Genomic DNA, 23,801 nt, shown 5'->3' with positions numbered 1-23,801 from the left:
TAGGTCTACCCACACTGTTTTGGGTTCAAGCTCCCAATTTTTCCAAACAACCACATACAAGACCCTGAAAACCTTCAAGGTACATGTGAGTGCCTTCTTCCTTCCAAATTTGAGCTTCTAGCTACACCCACAAACCCCTTTACCATCAGGCTCTAGTTTCAAGCCTATTAATTAGGCCTCTGGACCAGTCAGCATGAATAATTCTCCCAATTGCTTCCCACCTTGTTCTCACTCCTTCCACTCATGGATTGAGTCAAGGAATCACCTAGGGCATCTCCACAGACCATTCAACAACTTGTTTTAGCCTATGGGTGCTTGCACCAAGTTATTGTTTACCTTGTCCTGGCTCACCTGTTCCTAACAGTCAGCCATAGGGCTTGCTGTTTGGCCCTTGAAAAGGATTGCAACACTCAAAAGAAAAATCAAAATGTTATGTACAGACTCTAGACCTGCTACTCCCATGGTTTCATGCATTTCCACTAGTGGGTTCTCAGGTTAGAGCCATTTTTAGGCTTGTCAACACTGTCACACCTTTACTAGGACAAAGACCTTCAAATTTCTTTAACTATTGCACATAACACTTGAAAACAAACAAATCAACACAAATGAAAGTATTGAACTACACTACATTGCCATGAAGTTAGATCACCCTTGCCAATCCGTACCAGATTGTACACCACAAGGAACTAAACAAAATACTCTAGAATTCTGTAAACAACGTCCATACAAGTATGGCAAAAATATGAAAAGCAATCCAAATCTTCATTAATCTTCTCCAATCATTAGTTCCACGCTTATATCCAAGCATGGGGTGGTTGCATTCGGTTACAACTGATCTTAAATCTTGCAAAAGTTTCAAATGTTGCCCAAGGAACTTTGTAACATTTTTGACAACTTTTTTCAGTTAGAGCATTATGGCTCTTTGTGTCAACTTGGTGGTTGGATATGACCTTCTTGACCTTAGATAGGATGTAGAAGGCCTTACAACACCACTCCAACCTATCCTACCCCACAATGACACTCTTCCCCTGTCCTAAGCCAAAAATAGCAACATTTGGCCTAGGGAGCAATATAGGCTCTTACAACCTAAAAGGGATTAACCTTTGCATCCATCCCATTGTTTATTCAAACACACACCAAAAAATTCCTAATCCAACTCAAGAAACACACATAACAAGCTTAACAAGCTAAGAAGGGGAGGTGCCCTACACCACAAAATAGTTTCCAAGGTACAGTCCCGATGTGAACACAACTGAGAATTGACTCCATATTCATTTGTGACAATTGATGAGATAACATCATCATCTTCTTGAGGGGTTACAAATGGATCTCTATTTATCATCATAAGCTGGTGGAGTGAATTAATTTCTGGTTCATGATCTCCTAGATCAGGCCACACTGCTTGGTCATCTTGTAACAAAGCCTGAGCAGGAGAGTATAGGGGTAAGATCTTAGTATGCATCCCATTAGATATTGTCATCTTCCTAGACCTACAAGCTATATAAGCATCTATAGTAGCTAACCATGGTTTCCCTAGGATGAGAGGATACCCGCCCATATTGGCTTTTGAGGAAAGGACAACAAAGTCTATAGTATATTCCCAAGAGTTTAGTGACACTATAACATCCTCTATCATTCCATTTGTTTTAATAGTAGAACTATCAATGAGCTACAAAATGGTTGGTGTTTCTTTAAGGCCAATAATATGCAAGTGAGACAGGACTTCCTTTGTCATTACATTGATAAGTGCGCCTAAATCAACCAGGGAATTTTGTACTTGAATTCCATGAATAGTGACAGTAACTACATGACTCCCTGGATCAAAATATTTAGGTACTATCAACTTTTCTAACATAAGGTTAGACAATTGTCCAAAGACATGAATAGTTTTAGGATCTTTCCTCCTTTTGCCTGGTTGTTTTATGCAAGCTTCTTTGATGGCCTTAGTGTAAACAAGAATTTTTTTTATAGCATCTAGTAATGGTATCTTCATAGTCATATGCTTCAGCTGATCAAGCAAATCCGTTACAGCTTGGTTTTGTATTGGCACAGTTGGGTCTACAAGCCTTTGAGGAAACGAGGGACCTTTTGCTGCAGGAGAAGTTTGTGGTGTGGGCACATCCGCCTTTTCAGCAGAAGGATCTTCAACCTTTGTGATTATACGACCTTGAGGTGAAGCAAGAATGGTTCATAACCTTAAATGGATTCCATTTAGAGAGATAGCGTAACTTTGTTGCTTAGCTAGTGGCTTGCTATTATTAGGATTAGGATTGGGCTGAGCTGGTAGTTGGGTTTGCTTAGTCGGGTTATTATTGGCTGCAAGAGGAGGCATTATAGCCTACTGTTGAGGAGCTGGCATTAAGGCCTGCTGATTGGGTTGGTTAGACCATTGTTGAGGTTGCTGCCAACCTTGTTGGGGTTGCTGCCAACCTTGCTGAGGTTGTTGCGAATTGTTATTCCCACTAAAGCCTTGAGGACCTATATTATGATAATTTTGCCATTGACTATTGTTACCATAATTTTGAAGAGGTTCTTGTGGCATACTTGGTCTTTGGGCCTATGGCCTTCATTGAGCAACATAAAGCACTTCTCCATTTTCATCAATAGCTTTGAATTTAGTAGGCATTGATTGTGGCTTCAAGTTTGCAACAGTCTTGCATTTGCAAGTCCTCTTCCTTTCTCAACAATGTGAACAATAGTCAACTAACATATTTTCGGCTTCTTCCTTCTTTCGTTTGCTTGCATGTTGTCCAGCTGAGTGGCAACATCATTAATGATGTCTTGCTTGAAATTAGACAAAAGATTGGACAACTCCACCTTAGATACTCCTGAACCATTAGACTTACTAGGCATGGCCCTGAGTCCTCTACCTTTCTTCACAGTAGCTCTTGAGTAATTCAAGCATATACTTTGGATATCAGTCCAGTTCCTCCAAGTAATGTCTCCTCTCGCCATAAGGTCTAAAGCCTCTATACTTGCATCATTTACACCTTTTAGAAAAAGATGTTTCTGTGATTCCTCATTCAACTAGTGTTGGGTATTGTACTGCAAGTTAAACATAAAGCTTGAGACATAGTCCTCCAAGGTCTCAGCCTCTTTTTGTGACATTTTGAAGATGTCATCTCCCTTCATATCACGACCCCTACAATACTCCTTGTATTTAGCAAGAAATATATTCTTCATTGCATCCCAATCTCTTACAACATTGGCACCTAATCCCATGAACCATCTTAGAGCAGCCTTTTTGAAAGTAGATGGAAACAACTTCAGCTTCTGAGCATCCGTTGTATAATCATAGCTCCTACAGAGTATATCAAATTCAAAAAGGAAGGTTTTAGGGTCTTCGGTGATAAGGCCATAAAACTTCGGAAGCGCTGAGGCAAGTATGTTTCTCAAATAATTATTATCATGCAAATCAGGGTGAGGAAAGGAAATGTAGGTTGAGCCATCCTTGGTTGGGGGAACTGGTTGTCGGAGTTGATAAATAACAAGGGCAAATGGATTATCTTGATACTCAGGTTCATCAAAAAGATCATTCAGGTGTAGTGACTCTTTAGATGGTGGAGGTAATTGGTCTTGTGCATTAGCAAATAGATTTTCAAATAGTTCTTCTTCTTTGTTCTCAACTTGGGGTTCCTCAGGTTTATGATTAAAGATATCTTCTAGTTCAATTTGAATACTCTGGGGAAGGAATCTACCAAGATGATCTCTTCTTCTTCTAGGCATAAAAATGCACAAACTAAACTATGGCAATGACTTCAAGAATGGATTAGATTGACACCATTGCTCGCAGCGGCGCCAAAAATGGTTGGTTAGTATAATGACTCTGTAACTAAGGATTTTACATCCTTATAATGATTCTGCATCTCAACAATGCCAAGTATCATATTAGAATAACACGCTGAACTCATTAAATTATCGACTAGGGATGTAAACTTGAAATGATGCCCGCAAAGTATATGCTCTAATTCATCTGATATGTCATTGTAACTATGCAACATAAATGCTGAAAGAAATACTAAGCTAGGGAATGAAATAACAATCTAACCTAGCACTTAGAAATAACGCTACAAGCGTGAAACTGCAAGAAACAACCAACAATTCTGTTACTAGATGGCTGCAGGAGCAACAGAGGTCTAAAATGCTTCTACTTTATTGAAATGGAAGATTGATTCCTACCTAGCTATGAACTAAGTTCACCTCCTGCGTGGGCCCCCATGGAAGAATGAATGAATAACAACTCAGAGATTAAAACTTGTAAATATCATTTCATTCATGAGCAACACATTAATCCATATTGTAGCAACAAATTGTATTTATCACTACTACTAGATTACAAGAGAATTTCCCATAGATAAAACTAACTTAGGAATCTAAACTCCAGCTTATTTATAACATCAACATAAAACATAATGCCCTAAATCTAGGATCCTCCAACATCAGGGATATGACACCATTGAAGATACAAAACAACACCATTTAATACAGGAATAGGTTGCGCTTAATTTGCATATGAATTCAGGAGTTCATGGCTTCTAGATCTATGCCATATTGATTGATAACTGCTTTGACTCAGCCTGAAACAATAACTGCTGATAACTGAAAAGTCATGGGATCATTATGAACTCAAAACAGTCAACCATTTCCTTATCAACACTATCTTCTAATGTTGATTTCTTCCATTGCTGACTCGCCATTTCCCTGCAAAAGATTAGCATGCACATGCAAACATTGCAATACATATCCTCGATAAAATTCATAATAAGTTTTCTTATATTAGCTTTGCTCTTATCACATACTACAAGAAGAACTACCCAATCAATGCAAGATAGAAAGATACATCATCCACTCTATGCAACCATATAATATATATAGCATATTCATCCAATCTCAGAAATGTCAAAGTGCACACATATATAACAGTATAATTGTAAGCAGTCTGAATAAGTCCATCAAAAACTCATAAAGATCCCAAGTCTTAGCCATAAAAACATATAAAAATATGAACCAGATAGGCCTTAAATTGGCCTCATCAGTCGTCATAGTCATGTCGTGCATAAGTTATACATGAATTTCAATTATAGAAGATGTGGAGTAAGGAAGCATAGTAGGGTGCCCTACAATCACATTTTTCCCTCTTTACATCCTCCAACATTCTCCTATGATTAGAGTTTACCATATTTTGCCGCTAGTCTGCTGACCTACGGGTTGGGGAGTTACTTGCAATTGGGTGCCCTTAGCAGTTCTCCCTCAATCATAGTGTAGTATGGTACCCTCCTAGTTGTACTCCCTTAACTACCATTGCAAGAGGGTGTCCTTAGTTGTTTTCCCGCAATCACAACGCAATAGGGTGCCCTCGTAGCTTTCCTTCCCTAATTGGCACTGTAATAGGGTGCCCTTAGCATTTCTCCTGCAATCACAGTGCAGTAGGGTGCCTTCTTAGCTTCTCCCTTAACTGTCACTGCAATAGGGTGCCTCTAGTGGTTTTCTCTTAGCTGCAGACTTTCTCCCAGTCCCTCTATCAGACAATTGTCAGATTAAGTTCATGTATTTATATTTATTAATAGACCAAGATGCATTATAAAATCACATCGATAAATAAATCATTGTTTCTACACTATTGGTAATAGAATTATGTAACACCCTAGACTCAGATTTGCTTATAGTTACTTTCTTATCTGATCTTAATGAGTACCAATTACTGATTGAGTCTTGATTATTTACCCTTTGATTCACAACACAATCTATCCTTTCGAATGCTTGGAATGAATCCTCCTTTATTGGTGGAAGGGTCACCACCTTTCATAAAATTTTGATTGACCACTTTTCATTGTTGCCTTGAGAATTATATATTATTAACTAAATTTCTCTCCCTTGGATGTCCTCAAATGAAACCTTCTCTACCTTTTATATCTCACAATGTGAGGAAGAGGTCACACTTTATTATTATAAATGCCCTTTGGCAAGAGACACAACCTTTCACCATTAGCACTGAAAGAGGGCAACTCTATCATTTCTGCCCTTTGAAAAGGACACAACTTTCACAATCAGATCTACATTTCTTATTTAAATCGGATCTATACTTCTGATTCCTCCTTTTCTGATTACAGAACAAGCACTTATTTCCTTTTTATTTCTTTCACCCTTTTTGGATGCCCATTTCTAATGAATCCTTTCCCATATGAGGGAGAGTTCACACCTCTTTGTCATGTCCGCCTTTTGGCAAAAGTCTTGACCCTTCATAATTTTCCCTCTTTGGAAGAGTCACAACCCTTTATAATTACAATCCCTTCAAAGAGTCCCCACCCTTCATGATCACAGCCCTTTTGAAGAGTCACAAACCTTCATAATTACAACCCCTTTTGAGCTGAATGTTCTTCCATGCAAACACGGGCAAATATTGAATACAATTTGTATTTAGAGAACCTAGACAGACTGCATTTTGTTACGGCTTCTTTAATGTACAGATAAAGGAATATTCTGAAGATTTCCCCACTGCAGCTACATCTTTAATGGATTTGACATCTAGTTTACTATGTTTAACAGTCCTTTGATAACTACTTGAAATGCCATTATCACAGAGGAGACTTCTTCAAGTCTTTCAATTTTTGAAAAAAGTATTGCACAGCCATTCTGAAACTACTTGGCATCTGTTTTGGTGTTTCTCACTGTTTCCGAAAGAATGCCTTGTCATCTCAATTTATACTTGAATTTGCATGGAGGATAAACTATACTATATTTACAAAGCTAGTCTTTTTCAATGTGACATTTAACAGGGTGGCTTTGCTAGATCAATCTAGTGATTGCAAAATTTGACTTTTCTGGTGGTGTATGTTTGGGATTGATTTATTAGCATTTGTTAGTTTCAAATTGTGGTGGCATTTTTATTGAAAGGGGTGGAGTGCCAACAAGACCTGAAGGAACAAATAGATCATGCCTGACTAGTTTATGTCTTGATGCAGGTTTCTTTGTCAACTGAAGCTGAAAATATTCTTGCAGAAGCAGTGCAGTCAGCGAGCAATGAGGACACAATGTATTTTTGGGCCCGAATGGATAGAGACACGAATACTAATATTCAGGGAACAGGGCATGATGATAATAATGATTTCTGGTCATTTTGTGACACAGTCAATTCTGGGATTTGCAGGTACTTTCTCTTCGTGATGAATAAAGGCTCTACTGACAAATCCTTGCTGTTTTCATGTTATCATATCTATAGCAATAATATCTGTTTTTGCTTACTCATTCTATCTTCTTATAGACAGAGCTGATTTTAGAGTTATAGCATTTTGCAATTTAGTTGAAGCATATACAAGTATGCGAGAGATTAGGGTGAGATTCTGACTCATCGTTGACTACATCTAATGAGATTTAACCCCTGCCATTGAAGGTGATTGAGAGATCAACCCACAATATGAGTCTAGTGAACTCACTCATCTAATTTGATGCTTAGATCAACTGAGGAGGGATCAAGAGTGGCAATTAGTGATGCCAACAAGGACAGACTTCATGAGGTGTGAATTACAAATTTAATTATTTGCATAATCAAATAATCTAATCTAAGCTACCTACGTAGCTTAAATAAAATTAGAACACTATGGTGTGTAAATTTTACACATCAACATTCTCCCTTAAATTTGACTCGTGATAATGAAAGAAGGAATGAGAAATCAGAAATGTATCCCCCTTAAAGAATTTACTTTTTTCTACCCAAACTGAGATCTAAGGTGCAGGTTATTCGCTTCAGTAAATCACAGAAAATTTCCAACAAGGCCATTGGAAGGTTCATGAAGTATTGTGCCGCAACAAACTTGGTTTTTGGAACCCAATTGAAATAATCAATTTTCCTTGGGTGCTAATCAACCTCTTGAATCATATGTCAGCAAGAGAAGATCTAGTGCATCCTATTATGTGTCATTGATGGTCTCAACAAATAGAGTCACAGTGGCTTGTAAGTAGGCAGCGATACAGGAGTTGATGGCTCAAAGATGGAGGAAGAGAGGCATCCTCACAAAAACTTATTATTCAATCTGTCTTCATCCTCAAAAGTAGTTGAGAGTTGAAAATGTTTATTGACAAAACTGGAAGAGGTACACATGGGAGCTTGATCAAAGTGACCCAAGATGATGGTGAAGGCCCAAAGTTGTCAAACTTGTACAGTGAGACAAATCATAAACCCTGCTAGTGGCAGTCGCTGTGTGCTCTTTCAGATCTCAAATTACAACTCCATCTAGCAAAAATTATATGGTATGGCTATCTCTTAAATGGGTCATTTGATCAATCATCAAAATATACGATGACAATGTAGGTGAATTGAAAATTTCACATTTCAAGTCTTGATTTGCAAATTCCATTTGGCAAAAACTCAATGGCTTTACATCTCCCGAATTGGTGATTGATAAATTGACATTTTTTGGGCAATGCATGTGCAGAAAAAGCATTGCCAAATCAACCCATATCTACCTTAATATTGCCTGCTCTGAAACATCTAAAGAATAATTATCACCAACAAATATTTTGTTGGTGTCACAAAGATTGAGAGTAGAGTAATGAAATTTCTAATTGGCCATATGATGTGTGGCACATTTGTCATGGTCAGAGGTAGGGTTGAGGGCTGGAACTACCACCATGCTCAAATAATAGCTTTCAAAACTACACAAATTGTCATGGTGTATGCTATTTTTTAGTGGAAATCAAATTTTTTCTATGGTTTTTCATGTCTACTACTTTTGTTAATAACTCTCAATCACCATTGTATAAAATATTTCACAATAATCATATTCCATGATACTGCATTCTTTTTAATACAAGTGTCCCAGCATAGAAGTGACTAAATATGGATCTCCCAACTTTGAATTAACTAACAATGTCAGCTTCTCATCTTTTTCAATCTGGCAATCTTTCTGTTGAAGGTTGATTATTATATGAGATTCAAATCTGAATGTTGCGTAGCTATATTACTCTGAGTTTCTAGGATGGGGATGGAACAGTGGGACAGTTTTCCAGGACAGCAAATATGTTTGCCGATTTTGGGGACAAAGGGGGATGGCAAACAGGAACGACTATATAAATATAGGGAAATTTTAAAATATACACTGAAATTTGCAAATATACATGTCATTCATATGAAACTTAGCACGAAACATGTCATTTAAACATTATAGAACCTTAACATACACCATTTGAATGTCATTTAGGAAGTAATAACCAATTCAATATTCAATATGTATTAAAATTTAACTCTAGTCCATTATGCATTTCATAAAACAGTTTCAATTGTCAGTAGGCATATCACTATGTGAACAAATATATAAGTTTAGTAGTGAAAAATATCATAGAAATCTGAAAATCTAAATATGCCCAAAAGCTATAGAGGGCTGCTATGCAGTTCCATCATGTTCAAGTTCAACATAAAAAACAAAATATAGAAAAATGAAGCTGACTGCTGCTCATATTCTGGTTTTGCTCAAACCGCTACACAAGCTCTTGGAATAAAAAAAAATAAAAAATCACTTTCTCTTCTTGCAAAATGGAAACCCCAGTCTGCTAGTATAAACTCCAAATACAAAAAAAATGACAAACAATGGCATATGAGGGTCATTTTAAAATTTTACCCTTAAGGGCAAGTGGGGAGGCGGGCCTCACTAAATGGCCAGATAAATTGCGTTAAAATAAGGTTAAAATAATTTTTTTAAATATTTGTTTGCTTTTACACCGGGGACGGCCAACTGTACTTGGTATAGTTGACAGACGTCTATGACCTCCCCGCCTGTACCAGGGATGGCCAGCCGCCCCACATTTTTTCTTGCAATGTCCCAGCTTTTCTGAAATGTCCTGGGAAAATTTTCAGTTTCTGGGATGTGGGGGGATGTCCCATACCTGTCTCCCCTGTCCTGGGGACTTCCCTGTTCCATAAACTCCGGGTTTTTGGGCAGGACATGGCCCCGGGTAACGTAGGTGCAAAGTCTTGATAAATTCAAACTCACAAGAGGGTTCTTGAATTTGTGTCTTCTTATGCCATTGTCATTTCAAACAAACTTGAAAGTTTCTGACAAGCACCATACGAGAATCTAAATCATGAATGTGGAGCTTAAGACTTGGTGAAAATATGAGGCTAAAAAGATCAAGGTAATCGTCATGTTAGTTAAACAGTTTCACCTTTTCGATTTTGATTAGTTGACACTTGTCTCCTCCTGTTGTCACAGTACATCTCTGCTTCTATGTTGTTCCATCATAAACTTCTTGCACAAATGAAATTTGTGAGGAGTGAGAAGAGTAAATCTCTAAATTGACATGGTGATCAAGTTTAAAGATCACAAAAAATAGTAATATCAGTTTCTGTTGTTTCTATGAATGCAAATCAAATATAAAATTACAGAAGGCACAAACACTAGTAATTAATAGAGATTTTGGCCCATCCCTCTACCAGCCAAGCCTTTTAGCCGCTGGCAGAAAACATTAAGAAAATAATTCAAAACAACTGAATTGGAAGTTGTTTTAGTGTTCATACAAATAGAGATTGTGTCTATTTTTTTACCCTTAAAGGTGACAATGACGTTATTTGAAATGCTTCTGGCTAAATTTGTCACTTCTTTACTAAATAAAGAGATTGTGTACTATTTCCTGTTTGCATCTCTAATGTACTGACTCTATGTTTTTATGCAGAGTTGTTTTTGAGAATACATTTAGGAAAATGTATGATCTCCCATCAAACTGGACTGCGCTCCCACCTATGCCTCATGATGGAGATTCTTGGTCTGTGCTCCATAGCTGGGCCATGCCAACACCCTCTTTTCTTGAATTTGTAATGTTCTCCAGGTAAGAATATCTTCATGCATGAGAAAATTGTAACATGTTTATCAGATTTATGAATCTAAATATTAATAATGTGTTGCATTGCAGAATGTTTGTTGATGCTTTGGATGCCCAACTTTATGAAAAACATCATGAAAATGGCACGTGCATTTTAGGAACTTCGAGAAGAGAGGTACATATTTCCTGAAAAGCTATGAGCTATAAGAAGACCTAGTTAGTGTGAGATTTTGAATGTGGAAGATTATTACGCAAGCATCTGATGCATTTGCAAACTTATTTCAATATATCACCACAATTTGCATACAAAAAAAGTACGCCACTTTAAGAATGTTTCTCATAGCTAGATTGATCCCACTTCATATTGGCGATTACATTGCTTTCTAGGTCAATTTTATTTACACCCTTTATCCATGATCAACATTTGCACTCTTTTCAATCACATGCCCAAGGTTTTTGTTTTCTGCACTTATGTGCTTTAATTGTTTTAAGGTCTTAGCTGCTCAGTTGATGGTTCCTTGTCATAATTGCACAAGTCTGCAATCTTATTGCTGACACATGTTGGATACAAATATTTGTTGAACTCAATCAATCCACAAGGGTTTTTTTTAATGGTTTTTTTTGACAATTGAACACAAATTAGTTGTACTCCAGCAACTGACACTATAATTTGTACTCCAGCAACTGACACTATATTCTTTTTAAGAAAGAAAAGTTGATTGTTTACATTTAAAAGAGTTGATCTCTCTGACCCTCCTCTGTTTGTAGTTTGACATTATCATTTCGTCTTTACTTCCATGAATAATTGACATGTAAGTTCAAGAAAAAAAACTAATTAAAATATCTGACTGTTCTACGGATATGTTCAACGTAAATGAAAAACATAAGTTGTCTCCCTGTTTCTTCTTACTTTCTCAATTGTTTTATGGCCAATAATATTGGAAAACATTTTTTAATATTTCTGGTTTCTGGAATCAAATAACCAATTCTCTTGCAATGTGTAGCTTTTTATAGGTTCATCATCATGATTCGGTAGGTTTTCTCTATTGTGAGAAATTAAATAGTTTCTGGTTGTATGGTAGGAAAAACAGTGCTACTGCCGTCTGCTGGAACTTCTAGTCAATGTCTGGGCTTATCACAGTTCCAGAAAAATGATATATCTTGATCCTCAGACTGGGTCAATGGAAGAGCAGCATAGTTTGACAGATCGCAGGGGCCGTATGTGGGAAAAATATTTCAATTTTACATTGTTAAAGACCATGGACGAGGATCTGGCTGAAGAGGCAGATGATGATCATCCAAACAGGAGGTGGCTATGGCCCTTAACGGGAGAGGTCTACTGGCAAGGGATATATGACAGGGAACGTGAAGAACGCTACCGCTTGAAAATGGAAAAGAAAAGGAAAAGCAAGGAAAAGCTTCTAGAACGCTTAAGATCTGGGTATAAACAGAAATCACTTGGAAGAGTTCAGAGACAACCTTCAGATATCAACACAACTGATCACTGACCTTGCACATTGACCAAGACTATCATTTGATTCTTTGCTCTATTCAGGAAATCAACAAAGCACCAGATTCTTTGCATGGGTTCCAAGAATTTCCCATCTCATTGTTGCCACATGGTGGTTAGCTTTCAGTAACCAGAGGCATCTCAGAAGTTAAAGCTGTGTTGAGCAACCTTGAAATGTGTGCTCTTGTTTCTGAGAATTTTGTATCATAATAACCAACGTATGGCTGTTTTATAAAAGATATCAAGAGTTTACATTTTTGATTGCAATAACTATTGGTAAATTGTATCCGAATTAGATAACTAGATTATTCCTGCAACCTGTATTGAAGTATGAACTTAAAGAATGGAAACATAATAAAGCAACCTCTCAGTATTACTTGCAGAATCTTTTGCAAGTCTCTATGCAAATCTCCTTTTATTGCAAACTCACAAATGATGTATAAAGTTTCAATTCGAAAGAGTGATCAAATATTGGATTTTTTACGTCCAGAGATCCATGCAGATAATGAGTACGTGGTCAGATATTGTTGACCTTTAATCTGTTGCAGGGATAACTTTAAGAAATCCTCCTTTGGAAAAATGTATAAAATCGTGGCAAATCCAACATTATTTTAGGGGCAAAAAATTAATTTGTATTCGTGATTTTGTTTTTCAAAATAGGGAAAAATTTAATTTTATTGGCCATTTTTTTCCGTTGTATGAAAATTTTGTAAGACTGGGGAATCTTAAATTATTTCAGAAAATCACGACCAAAAGTAAAAATATCTAGAAACCATAAATTTGTATCATCCAAGATACAATAACCCTTTTTAATGACCGTTAGATGATCCTAAATTAACAGTATAAATCCTATTTCAGGCTAAAAAGTTAAAGTACAATGATTTTCAGAGAATGTTTCTGAAATAATGACACTTGTCCACAGTATAATCTATTTCGGGCCAAAGAGTAGAAGGATAAAAAGTTCCTTAGAAAGTCTCCAAAATAGAGACACTTGTCAAATCTATGTACTTTACATATAACCCGACTTAAAGTTTTACTATAGATTGGCGAATGTGACCATCTATTAAGACATGCCTCAGAAATTGTGGTCGAAAATATTTAATTTACCATGTGGAAAGATTAGATTCCATTGGCCATGTCATCGTCAAAATAAAAATGATTATGTATCATTATTGGTGATTGGTCTGAGCATGGGACCTAGTTTTCATAAATTGCGGGCAATGTCACCACCACAAAAGTGCAAATAAATTTGCCAAGTTCAGGGTCCCTGATGAGTGAGATTCACCATTTGGCGAATATTCGCCACTAAAGTAAACCCTGATCTGTTGATTTATGAATTTGAAAGAATGCTGGGGAAATCGGCTGGCAAAAATAGATCACTATGCTGTAACTTAAGTATAGCTTTTCAAAATTACTTGACAGATTTCTTTTTAATAGACAAAGCTGTACAAGGCTGCTTGGTATTGAACCTGGATAATTGGGGTCGGAAGCCACCAATTTACTGCTACATCTCAACCCCGGGGGCTTTGTATTTACAACAATAATATGTTTGAGTCCATCTCTCTCCTTCAATTGTGCAGATTTTGGGACTAACTTTTGGGTTTGCAGCAACAAAGTCAGTCTTTTAATTTCTTGTAATATTTGACCATGTGTTGAATATAATAATACAGTAAATTGTTTTAAGCATCATTAATTATAACAAACCTATATCTTTGAGGTGTGTAATATTATAAAATATACTACATTGATGCAGTTCAGGATAGGGAGCCAATTCCAGTTCTATGTCCATGTAGCCTAAACCAACATTTAGTTTCTAGATCCTTGATGTAGTATAACCACACAAACTTGCTGTGGTTTTAATTTACGCTCAATATTCTGAGGTGTAAATTACAAAATATACAAAGTATTCAGTTATGGAGAGGGAGCCAAATAATGTGGCCTTGTCTTTGTATCCAAAACTAATATTCAATAAACATATTTAGTTCTTGAATGCACAAAATTCTATGATTTTAATTCGAATTTAAAACGGACAGTAACTATGAGTAGCACCAGAGATTCATGAACTTTATAATAGGCCTTTTAGCACTCTACAGATTTTGAACAAGTTCTTCAAACATTTTTGAGTCATCAATTCATTTTATAAGAGTAATTAAAAGACTAATTAGTTAGACCAAAGGCAGGTTGGACGCTGGGCTGATACATGGGGATACCTCTGAGTTAAGGCTAAAAAACAAACCACTTAAACTGTTTTCTTTGGTCCCCTAATTTTTTTGAGCTCTCCGGCGCTTCACAGTCTCAGCCCTCGTACAGACATCAAGAGAAAATACAAATTCTCTTATACATATAATCAGGGCATTTTATGAAATGCTATCACAATCCAGTTAACCCAGGCAATTATATTCGTACATACAGAAAACGGAAATAAACTTGCCCTTCTGTTACTTGAGAGTGATTAATAACCAAAGACCAGGCACATAACTGCACTACCAAAGAACACATGTAACTTATGTAATCAGAGCTGGGTAAATAGATGGAACGATAAATTGTAACATGGGGAATACGTACTCCGTCTGTGGAACAATGCTGATAAAATTTGGTGCCAAATAGAATTCAACTATCTATAATGCGAAAATAGGTACATTTCGTTTTGTAAATTCTTTGCAATTCTTCGTGGGTGGAGTACGCATTGTGGGATTAATCTTGGCCTTGGTTGAGACAATTTGGCATGCGGAAGCAACGAGTGAACCACTTAAGTGATCATACACATTATGAGTCAGCTGCGTTTTCTGTTTGGACCAGTAGTGCTGACAAATGCCTGAGCAAATTGTTGTCTTCTTATCCTAAGTTGACCTCTCTGATTGGATCACAACTCTGCGGTTGCATGAGTATATTGAACAAAGCAATTGGGGATGCAGGGTTGCTATATGCATGTGCTGCAAATTGTATTACTTCTAGGTTCTCCAAATTGAAATATATCTAGAATTTTCTTTTTTAAGTGCTTTGGATGTGCAGATATGAATTATATGGTAATGGATAACATTGAATGACATAGCAGCTGATTGTACAAGATTTTACTTAGTGCCTCCTAATAGTTAGTGGAATAGGAGAGAGATGTGTAAATATGAATTAGATGGCAATGAATAATACTGAATGAAATACGAATTGGTTGTACAAGGTAGGCTTAGTGGCTCAAAATAGCTAGTGGAATAGGTGAGAGTTGGCAAAGATGAATAATTTGAAATTTGAAATTTCAGTCCACCCCAAAATTTGGATTCACTTGTAACAAGAAAATGCTAATGTAGGAGGTGTATGGGGAGAGAGTAATAATAGATGTAATAAATGGTAGACGTAGAGAAATATATGCATATAAGGATCAGTTCGGACAATCTGCATATATGTAACCGGGAATGCATATTGAATCAGAGAATGAATTGACCTTCACATAAGATTGAGATTCATCAATATATTAAAAGACTCCATCAAAATTATTCGAAAAGTAGAGGCAAGTGACGTGGGCGTTTCCCATTGCCACTGACGGGTGCCAGAGCCCTTGTAAATTATTTAACCATTGGAGTGCTTGTTCGGTCCTAACTAATCAATAAAAAGGTCGAATGCCGAAAGGAAGAGAGTGCCCATAGCCAAAGAGAATAGCGGCAGCGCTTTAGGAAAAAAGCTTCCTCTCCCTCTTCTAGAGAGGTCAAGTCCTGGCCGACCGACTCATTAATGCACCTATATTGGTTATGCATATCTTAGCATTGCGTTTCGATTCCACTATGAAGTGGCTATGAAATGTCATCAAACATGTATTTCAAAGTAAACAAGTTCTCATAAAACACGTATTTGTACAAAATAGGATACTGGGGTAGAATATCAACGTGAAGTTCAACATATTTAAAGAATAGCACAATTTGACTTGCTGTGGACATTATCTTTTATTTATCAATATTTAAAGAAAATGAATAGGGAAATGATTTAGTAGCTGTTCAGACTGATTTCACACATTTATAGTTCCTAATTTGTATGTCAATTTTTTCGGTGAACTTCCATAGGTGAGTGGAGAGCTTAAAGCTAACTTTTAGGCTTTCTTGCATTTACAGAGCTCTCCATGGAACTCATAGAGTGCAAGGTGGTCTACAAGTGTCATTTTAAAACATTCCTCTGAAACCCACTACTAAGACCCTTCAATAGTCAGAGAACCAAAAAATAGCACTTTTTGCACAAATGGACCAATCAACAATGAAGAAAACTAAAAAAATGATCAGCTATTGGCTATTAGTACAAGTGCGATTGTTTTTTGGGATGGTAATACAAACATGGACCAATTATATATCTCATGTATTCATTTACCATGTAATGGTGTCAACTATATATATTGTTTGTTTGAATATCTTCAACATATGTACTTTGTGTGAACTTGGAAAATAAAGATAAATGTGCATTGAGTAGCTTATTTTAAGTAGAGATAGTACACATACAAATTAATTTTGTTCTTTACATCGATAAGAGAGAAATATGAGATAAGGGTTAGGCTAGGGTCCCATGGAGGGGGCTTTATAAAAAATAGAGCGAGTGGGTGCAGAGAGTTTTTAGGAATATCTAAAGGTGAATGGTCCTGTATATGCGGAATGTGGCCTTATGCTTCACACACACACTTCAACATAGTCTTTATATGAGGATTCAACTCGGAATGAACATTGGATTGTCCATCTGAAAATCATCCAACAAGCCGACCTGTTGCCTTCTATCTAAAGGGATTTTGCCTGTTTAATATCCCCAGATTTGAGGTGTAAGCAACCAGACCCTCTAAGAATGAAGGATTTGAGAGATGCAATTAAGCTAGATGAATGTGCAAATTAATATAAAATGAGATATGCAAACTAGTCTAAGAACATATAAAAGAAACTATGCTAAAGATGTATGCATATTAGATCTAGATGAGAATTAAGCTAACAATGAAAATCTATGAGAATGTGATAAGCTTAAATGAGTATGCAATTTGGCAGCAATTCGATGCAAATTCTAATTCATCCTCCCAAAATGAAGAGATGAGGGTCTCTTAAATAGACTTTCTTAAAAACCTCCGACGGTTGAGATCGATTTCAATCAACGGTCAGGATTGAAGATGAAGTTCAGTCATAAAGGAAGATTCCCAAATCAAAGGGAGTTAACTGACTCAGATTTGAGTGTAAGAGTTAGTCAACTTAGATAGACTTTAGTGTTAGAGTAAGTGATCCGAGTCATTTCCAATTTGATCAGTAGTGAACTAGGAATTTCCCTTTTTTGAACTAAAGAGAGATTTTGGAGAGATATTTAATTTAATAAACTGAGATATGCTCTCATAATTACCTTTTCTTATTAATTAAATAATTCTATTTAATTAATTAGAGACACTTTTCTTATTTAATTAATTAGGAATGACTTCCTATTTAATTAAATAACTTTGTTTAATTAATTAGAAATAGCTTTCCATTTAATTAAATAATTTTGTTTAATTAATTAAAAATAGGTGTATTTATTAAATTAAATTAATTTAATTCCTTAGTACATTAGCCTTAGGACATAATTTAATTTAATTAAAGTGTAAATGCTTTAAATTAAATTAAATTGTAATAAGTAGATTTAATGTGACTAATATGAATCAATACTTTAGGAATTAAATAAATAGTATGATGAATGCAGATTTAGGTTTTCTGCATTTGACAATTAAGTCAAGTAGCGAGTAGCAGAATAAGAATTGCCTAGTGACATAGGACTTTAGAATCGATCAGAAATAGACCAGAATTGGTGATCATGGCAATAAGCCAATTTTGGGGTATTACATTTTGCCCCTCTTTGAATGAATGTGGGTGTAGCACATTCAATTCAAAGAAAAAAATCAGAAAGAAAAATGCGAAGATGAGATTGGTTCCGAAGTTGATGATATGAAGACCAATTGATAAACTTTTAAGGACTATCTCTAGAACATAGCTTACTCCCAAGGAATCCAAGCAGAATGCCTAGATACCTTAAATTGATAAGCATTTAATGACTATCTCCAGAACGGAGCATAATCTTTAAGGATCCAGATAGAACGTCTAGATACTTGAAATTGATAAGCATTTAAAAGACTATCTCCAAAACGAAGTTTGACCTTTAAGGATCCAGATAGAACACCTAGATACCCGAGATAGATAGCATTTAGAAGATTATCTCCAGAACAGAGCTTAACCTTCAAGGATCCAGATAGAACACTTAGATACTTGAGATTGATAGCATTTAGAAAATTATCTCCAGAACGAAGCTTAACCTTCAAGGATCTAGATAGAACACTAGATACCCGAGATTGAAAGCATTTAGAAGATTATCTCCAGAATGGAGCTTAACCTTCAAGGATCCAAATAGAACACCTAGATACCCGACATTGAAAGCATTTAGAAGATTATCTCCAGAACGAAGCTTAACCTTCAAGGATCCAGATAGAACATCTAGATACCTGAGATTGAAAGCATTTAGAAGATTATCTCCAGAACGGAGCTTAACCTTCAAGGATCCAGATAGAACACCTAGATACCCGAGATTGAAAGCATTTAGAAGATTATCTCCAGAATGGAGCTTAACCTTCAAGGATCTAGATAGAACACCTAGATATCTGAGATTGATAGCATTTAGAAGATTATCTCTAGAACGGAGCTTAATCTTTAAGGATCTAGATAGAACACCTAGATACCCGAGATTAAAAGCATTTAGAAGATTATTTCCAGAATGAAGCTTAACCTTCAAGGATCTAGATAGAACACCTAGATACTTGATAAAAGATAACAAGGTCCAATCATGAGTCGTAGAATCATCCCTAGAACAAGGCTTGATCCTCAGGAGTCGGGGTTTAGACTGTCCCAATACCTGTCCATCGAACTCTGAGAAGAGCTGTTACAAGGTTGATCAATTTGATGAAAAGATAAGATAGATGGCAAAGATGCCAGATAAGAGGGAGCAAGATGACTCGAGTGATGAGATGCCCCAAGTGATAAGGACATAAGATGGGAACCAGATGCCCCAAGCAATGAGATTGAGATTGAGTTACATTTAGTTCAATGATGTAATCATCTTGCCCCCTCGGGAGCGAAATCGAAAGATGACACACTAGAAATATGATGTAGGCAACATAAAGAGATATTGGAGAAATCCAAGATTCAGTAGAATACGAAAGAGATCAGAATGATCAGAAGATGATTCAGAGTCAGTTTAGCATCCTTCTAAGGTCCAGAAGACCAAGTTTGACCATTAGTTGACTAGAATTAAGCAAAGTTGACTTGATTTGAAGATTTTCAAAATGTATTTTGCAAATATGAAGAATTTAGAATTGAAAGGATTTCAGGAATCCCAAGATATCAGATAAATTCAAACTGCACAAGCATTTGATTGCGTCGGTCCCCAAAACTTTAAAATGCATGTTTAAGGCATTTAGGTGTGTCAGATTTTGAATTCGATCCCAAAAATGGATCCAGAATGGTCCAATTAGCCAGGGGGGTGATTTTTGCGCAAATCCGAGTACTTTCAAAAATTAGGTCCACCCCTATATAAGGGTCCAAGGTGTCATTTTCAAACTCATTTGTGCTTTTGTTTTCTAGTGATTTTGAGCTCTGAGAAAGACATGGCAATTAATGTGAGATATCATCGATTCGAGTGCTCCAGACGTCACAACTGGCCAATAGACTACGGACCACCGGTGAGTCGTTGATTCCTTACTTTCATACTTTTTCTTTCACGCATTTCTAGGTCATTTATTGCATTTATTAGCATGTTTTTAGGAGGTCCAATCGGTCTTCACGCGAAACCTATCATCTTTCATGCGAAGATCTTGTTTCTTCGCACGAAGAAACAGGGTGCCCTATTTCTTCGCACGCGGTGGGGAGGATCTTTGTGCGGGAGGTAGTCATCTCTCGCGCAAACATCGAGATTCTTCGCGCGAAGGGAATTTGTCTCTCGCGTGACGACATATTTTTTGCGCGAGATTTAAGATCTTTGCACGAGACTTTGCGAACTTCACGCGAGATTTCACGAACTTTGCGCGAAATCCCATGACAGTCATGCTTAAGAGTTTCACTTTTGTGCTCAAAAATTGCATTTTAATTTGTTTTGGTGTATCGTTTCAACTTGATACAGATTGTTTCTTTTGTCATTTTTGTTGTGCGTACAGGAGGTCTTTGGTGATGTCGCATTCAGATCGCACTACCCACCATATGGGGAGTTATTGCAGAGTCTCGATGATGCTGATCGGACACAAATTGCTCGATTGGGTTTGTCTTTACTATGCCGAATTCTAGCCGTGATGGTGAATCACGACTTACTGACAACTTTGGTGGAGCGTTTGCATTCGGAGACGAACACTTTTCATTTGCTGATGGGTGAGATGACCATCACCCTGGAGGATATATGGAGGATACTAAGGATCCCATTTCATGGCGCCTGAGTTGTTTATGATACAGTGCCCCGAGTAGGGACAGAGGCACTATCCATTGTGTTTGAGAGAGAGCTACCGAGGGGCAAGGCCATCAACTGGGATGAGCTGATGCACACCTACGGACCGACACATAGGCTGGCATCTATGCTAGCTATATTTTTGAGCTGTTTCTTATGTCTTGAAAGAGGATAGCATGGTTTGGAGTGCGGGTGGGGAGTCATGCTCCGCAGGATGTTGGAGGCACTTGAGATCTTTGGGTGGGGTCAGTGCATGTTGGCCCACCTTTTTCATGAGATGCACGAGGTAGTCTTCCATGAGAAGAAGATGATGGTAGCTGGGGTGTATGTCTTATAGATATGGGCATGGGAGCACCTTCCCATATGCAGGCTGATTCATGAGGATGCCTGAGAGCCTATGGAGCCCTATATATGTAGATATCGAGGGCACATTACCTAGGTCCACCTGGGTAAGACTGAGCATTGGAGGATAGGTCTTGATGACCTAGTCTCCATTGTATGGCGACCTTGGCGAGAGACAGAGGACTGGAAGATGCCCCCAGAGAGCTACCATGGATGTTTAGTTCTCGACCGTTGGTGGGGAGGACCACATTAGTTATAGAGAAATTTGTGATTTCACAAGTGTGGCGATAGTATGGTCGACCACAAGACATTTCTCCTGAGTACTGCGCTTATGCTAGGTTGCAGAAGGATGTTGGGCGGGGATGGCCAGCACGGATGGATCCAGGGCAATCCATGATAGATATTCACAGCCTAGCTGCAGTTCAGTGGGACTACCTGCCAGAGGTATAGATGTAGGGATGATGCCTGCATATTTGACATTTTTGATCAGCCAACCATTCCCACGGTTTATAGATCCAGTGGGTATGGCAGGATAGGCACAGAGGCAAGTGCCCCAACAATAGAAAGCATAGGCATAGCTGCCAGGTCAACCGCAGTAGCAACCACGGGTCCGACACCGGGTACAACAGATGCAGATTCCTTCATGACAGATGGGATCAGACTTAGGTGCCGGGGGTAGTGGGATTGGACAGAGTCAGCAGCGACGAAAGAGGACAGAGGAGGAGGCCCCACAACAGGAGGCTCCACTATAGCAGGTGCCACCACAACCACAGGCACCACCACAACAGCAGGTACCACCACAACAACAGGTACCACCATAGTGGTAGGCACCTGAGATGCTTGATGAGGACATGCTAGATCAGCTTGCAGGTGGGGTACATGACACAGTGCAATGGTACTGAGAGTGGATTCGTCAGGCCTCTCGATAGTTGGGGGACCTGCAGATTTCAGTGGCAGTCTGGGATGCGCAGTTGGTGGAGAGACAACGGGAGATAGATCGATGGAGAGAGTGCGCAGAGACTGCAGAGTAGAGATTGGAGTTGGCGCAGGATGAGGTCTACTTTCAATCAGCTCAGGTAGCTTATTATTATGCTGCATATACGAGTGCGGTACTAGATGAGACACTTCAGGTTCAACACTTTTCTTAGTATGCGCGAGAGTCTGGAGGCGCATGACCTCCTGCCAGACTAGAGATGCCATCGCCGCCTCCGCCACCTGCTGCTCCTACTCCTCCTGGAGGCGAGGGTATGAGACATAGTTAGATGCTCTGTGCTTAACTTTGATTTTGATCTTTGGCTATGTATCGACTGGTGTGCCAACACCACATGTATAATTTTTGATCAATTGCGCTAGAGTAGCGCCCTTTTTTGTACTGATCCATTCTTTTGATATATATATATATATATATATATACAGAATCTTGAGCCGAGTATCCCTGTGTGCGTGTCATTGTCTGTTTTGCTTTACTTTGATGTACATGGGATGCCAATTTGTACTTTGATATGAGTGCAGTGATGTGATGTGATTATGTAGCATAGATATCATGAGTTATATGGATGGGATGCATATGGAAAAGGACTGACATCTGACATAGTGTTGCATGTTTGTTGCTTGACAGTGACAGGTATTCCACTGAGGAGCGCGAATCAATGAACCAAACACTTGTGCAGCTGTGAAGAAACCTGACATGTTTGAAGATGCCCCCAATCCTTCATCACACAGGGGAGAAATAGAATCACAACCGAATTGTCTGCATATGCAAGTGAAGTATGTAATCCAAGACTATGTTAAATGCAACCCTAGGTCTGGTTACCAAGCCTCGATATTTAATCATCACCGGATATAGAACAAAGCTCGTAGGTCATACAATTCCCACTGACATTGCAATCATGAAAATATGAATATAACATACGTTATTGGTTTGTCAGGATTAAATGTAAGCATTCGAAGCACAAGAAGCCAGAATGACCAGAACATTCGTCCCTTTTAATGTAGCAAGTTAACATAAGCATCAAAGCATAAATGCTAGGATGACCTGAATGCTGCTTGCATACAAACACGCCAGACACACAGAAGATCCATCTTATGCTAAGTATTCAGTATTTATTCTGTCCGCAATGACCCTTGCGTTCGTAACCTGAGACAGAAGTGTGCTAGATATACTCGTAGTGACCCGTACGTTCACTTAGCAAGATGAGTATCAGTATTTACTGTAGCATGAAGAGTTCACTCCAACAAACAAGGAGAAGAACCAACATTATTGACGTATTCATATAAAAGGAGTCGAGGTACACATGTCCATCCAATATGAGATGGAGGCTCTTATACTGGACACCCCTCTTATAGGAATATGTCAACTAATTGGAACTAAACCGTAAATAGAAAGCAAAGAAAAGATCATGCCTCAGTCATTACTTCTTTAGTCGAAGATGACATCATCGAGTTGCTCGAGGAGATATGATAAAGAAAAACAAAGCAATCAAAGAAAATGCTCAGCATATCCAAACAAGTATGTCTTTTTTTTGAGTTAAATGTTTTTGGGATTGATGTCAAGTGTCAGTGTTCAGAACACGTTTGAAAGAAATCTCTTCAATAGGTTGACAATAGTAGGCAAACGCAGTCAGAACGACTGGTGACTGAGGTCAAAGAGGAATCTTCATGATGAAGAACCTAAGAAGAA

At 37.8% G+C, this 23,801-nt stretch overlaps 1 protein-coding gene across 3 annotated transcripts in view; it reads left to right on the top strand.

Moving 5' to 3' along the window:
• LOC149578319 (UDP-Glycosyltransferase superfamily protein) overlaps positions 1–12,805 on the top strand; it is a 114,617-nt gene extending 101,812 nt beyond the window's left edge. For 2 of the 3 annotated variants that reach the window (XM_089828240.1, XM_089828238.1), the window contains 4 exons: positions 6,963–7,147; positions 10,666–10,818; positions 10,903–10,987; positions 11,895–12,805. In XM_089828240.1, coding sequence (XP_089684366.1) covers positions 6,963–7,147; positions 10,666–10,818; positions 10,903–10,987; positions 11,895–12,320 — 849 coding nt within the window. In that variant the 3' untranslated portion in view covers positions 12,321–12,805. The remainder of the gene's footprint in view (positions 1–6,962; positions 7,148–10,665; positions 10,819–10,902; positions 10,988–11,894) is intronic. The other variant, XM_089828243.1, reaches the window with a different exon arrangement.
• Positions 12,806–23,801: the final 10,996 nt, after the last annotated feature.

This window comes from Cupressus sempervirens, chromosome 1 (assembly GCF_028749045.1).
Source record: "Cupressus sempervirens isolate cs-2001-9-10 chromosome 1, ASM2874904v1, whole genome shotgun sequence".
NCBI classification, from domain to species: Eukaryota; Viridiplantae; Streptophyta; class Pinopsida; order Cupressales; family Cupressaceae; genus Cupressus; species Cupressus sempervirens.
Note: the sequence above shows the minus strand (reverse complement) of the source record. Positions and strands in the feature narration are given on the sequence as shown.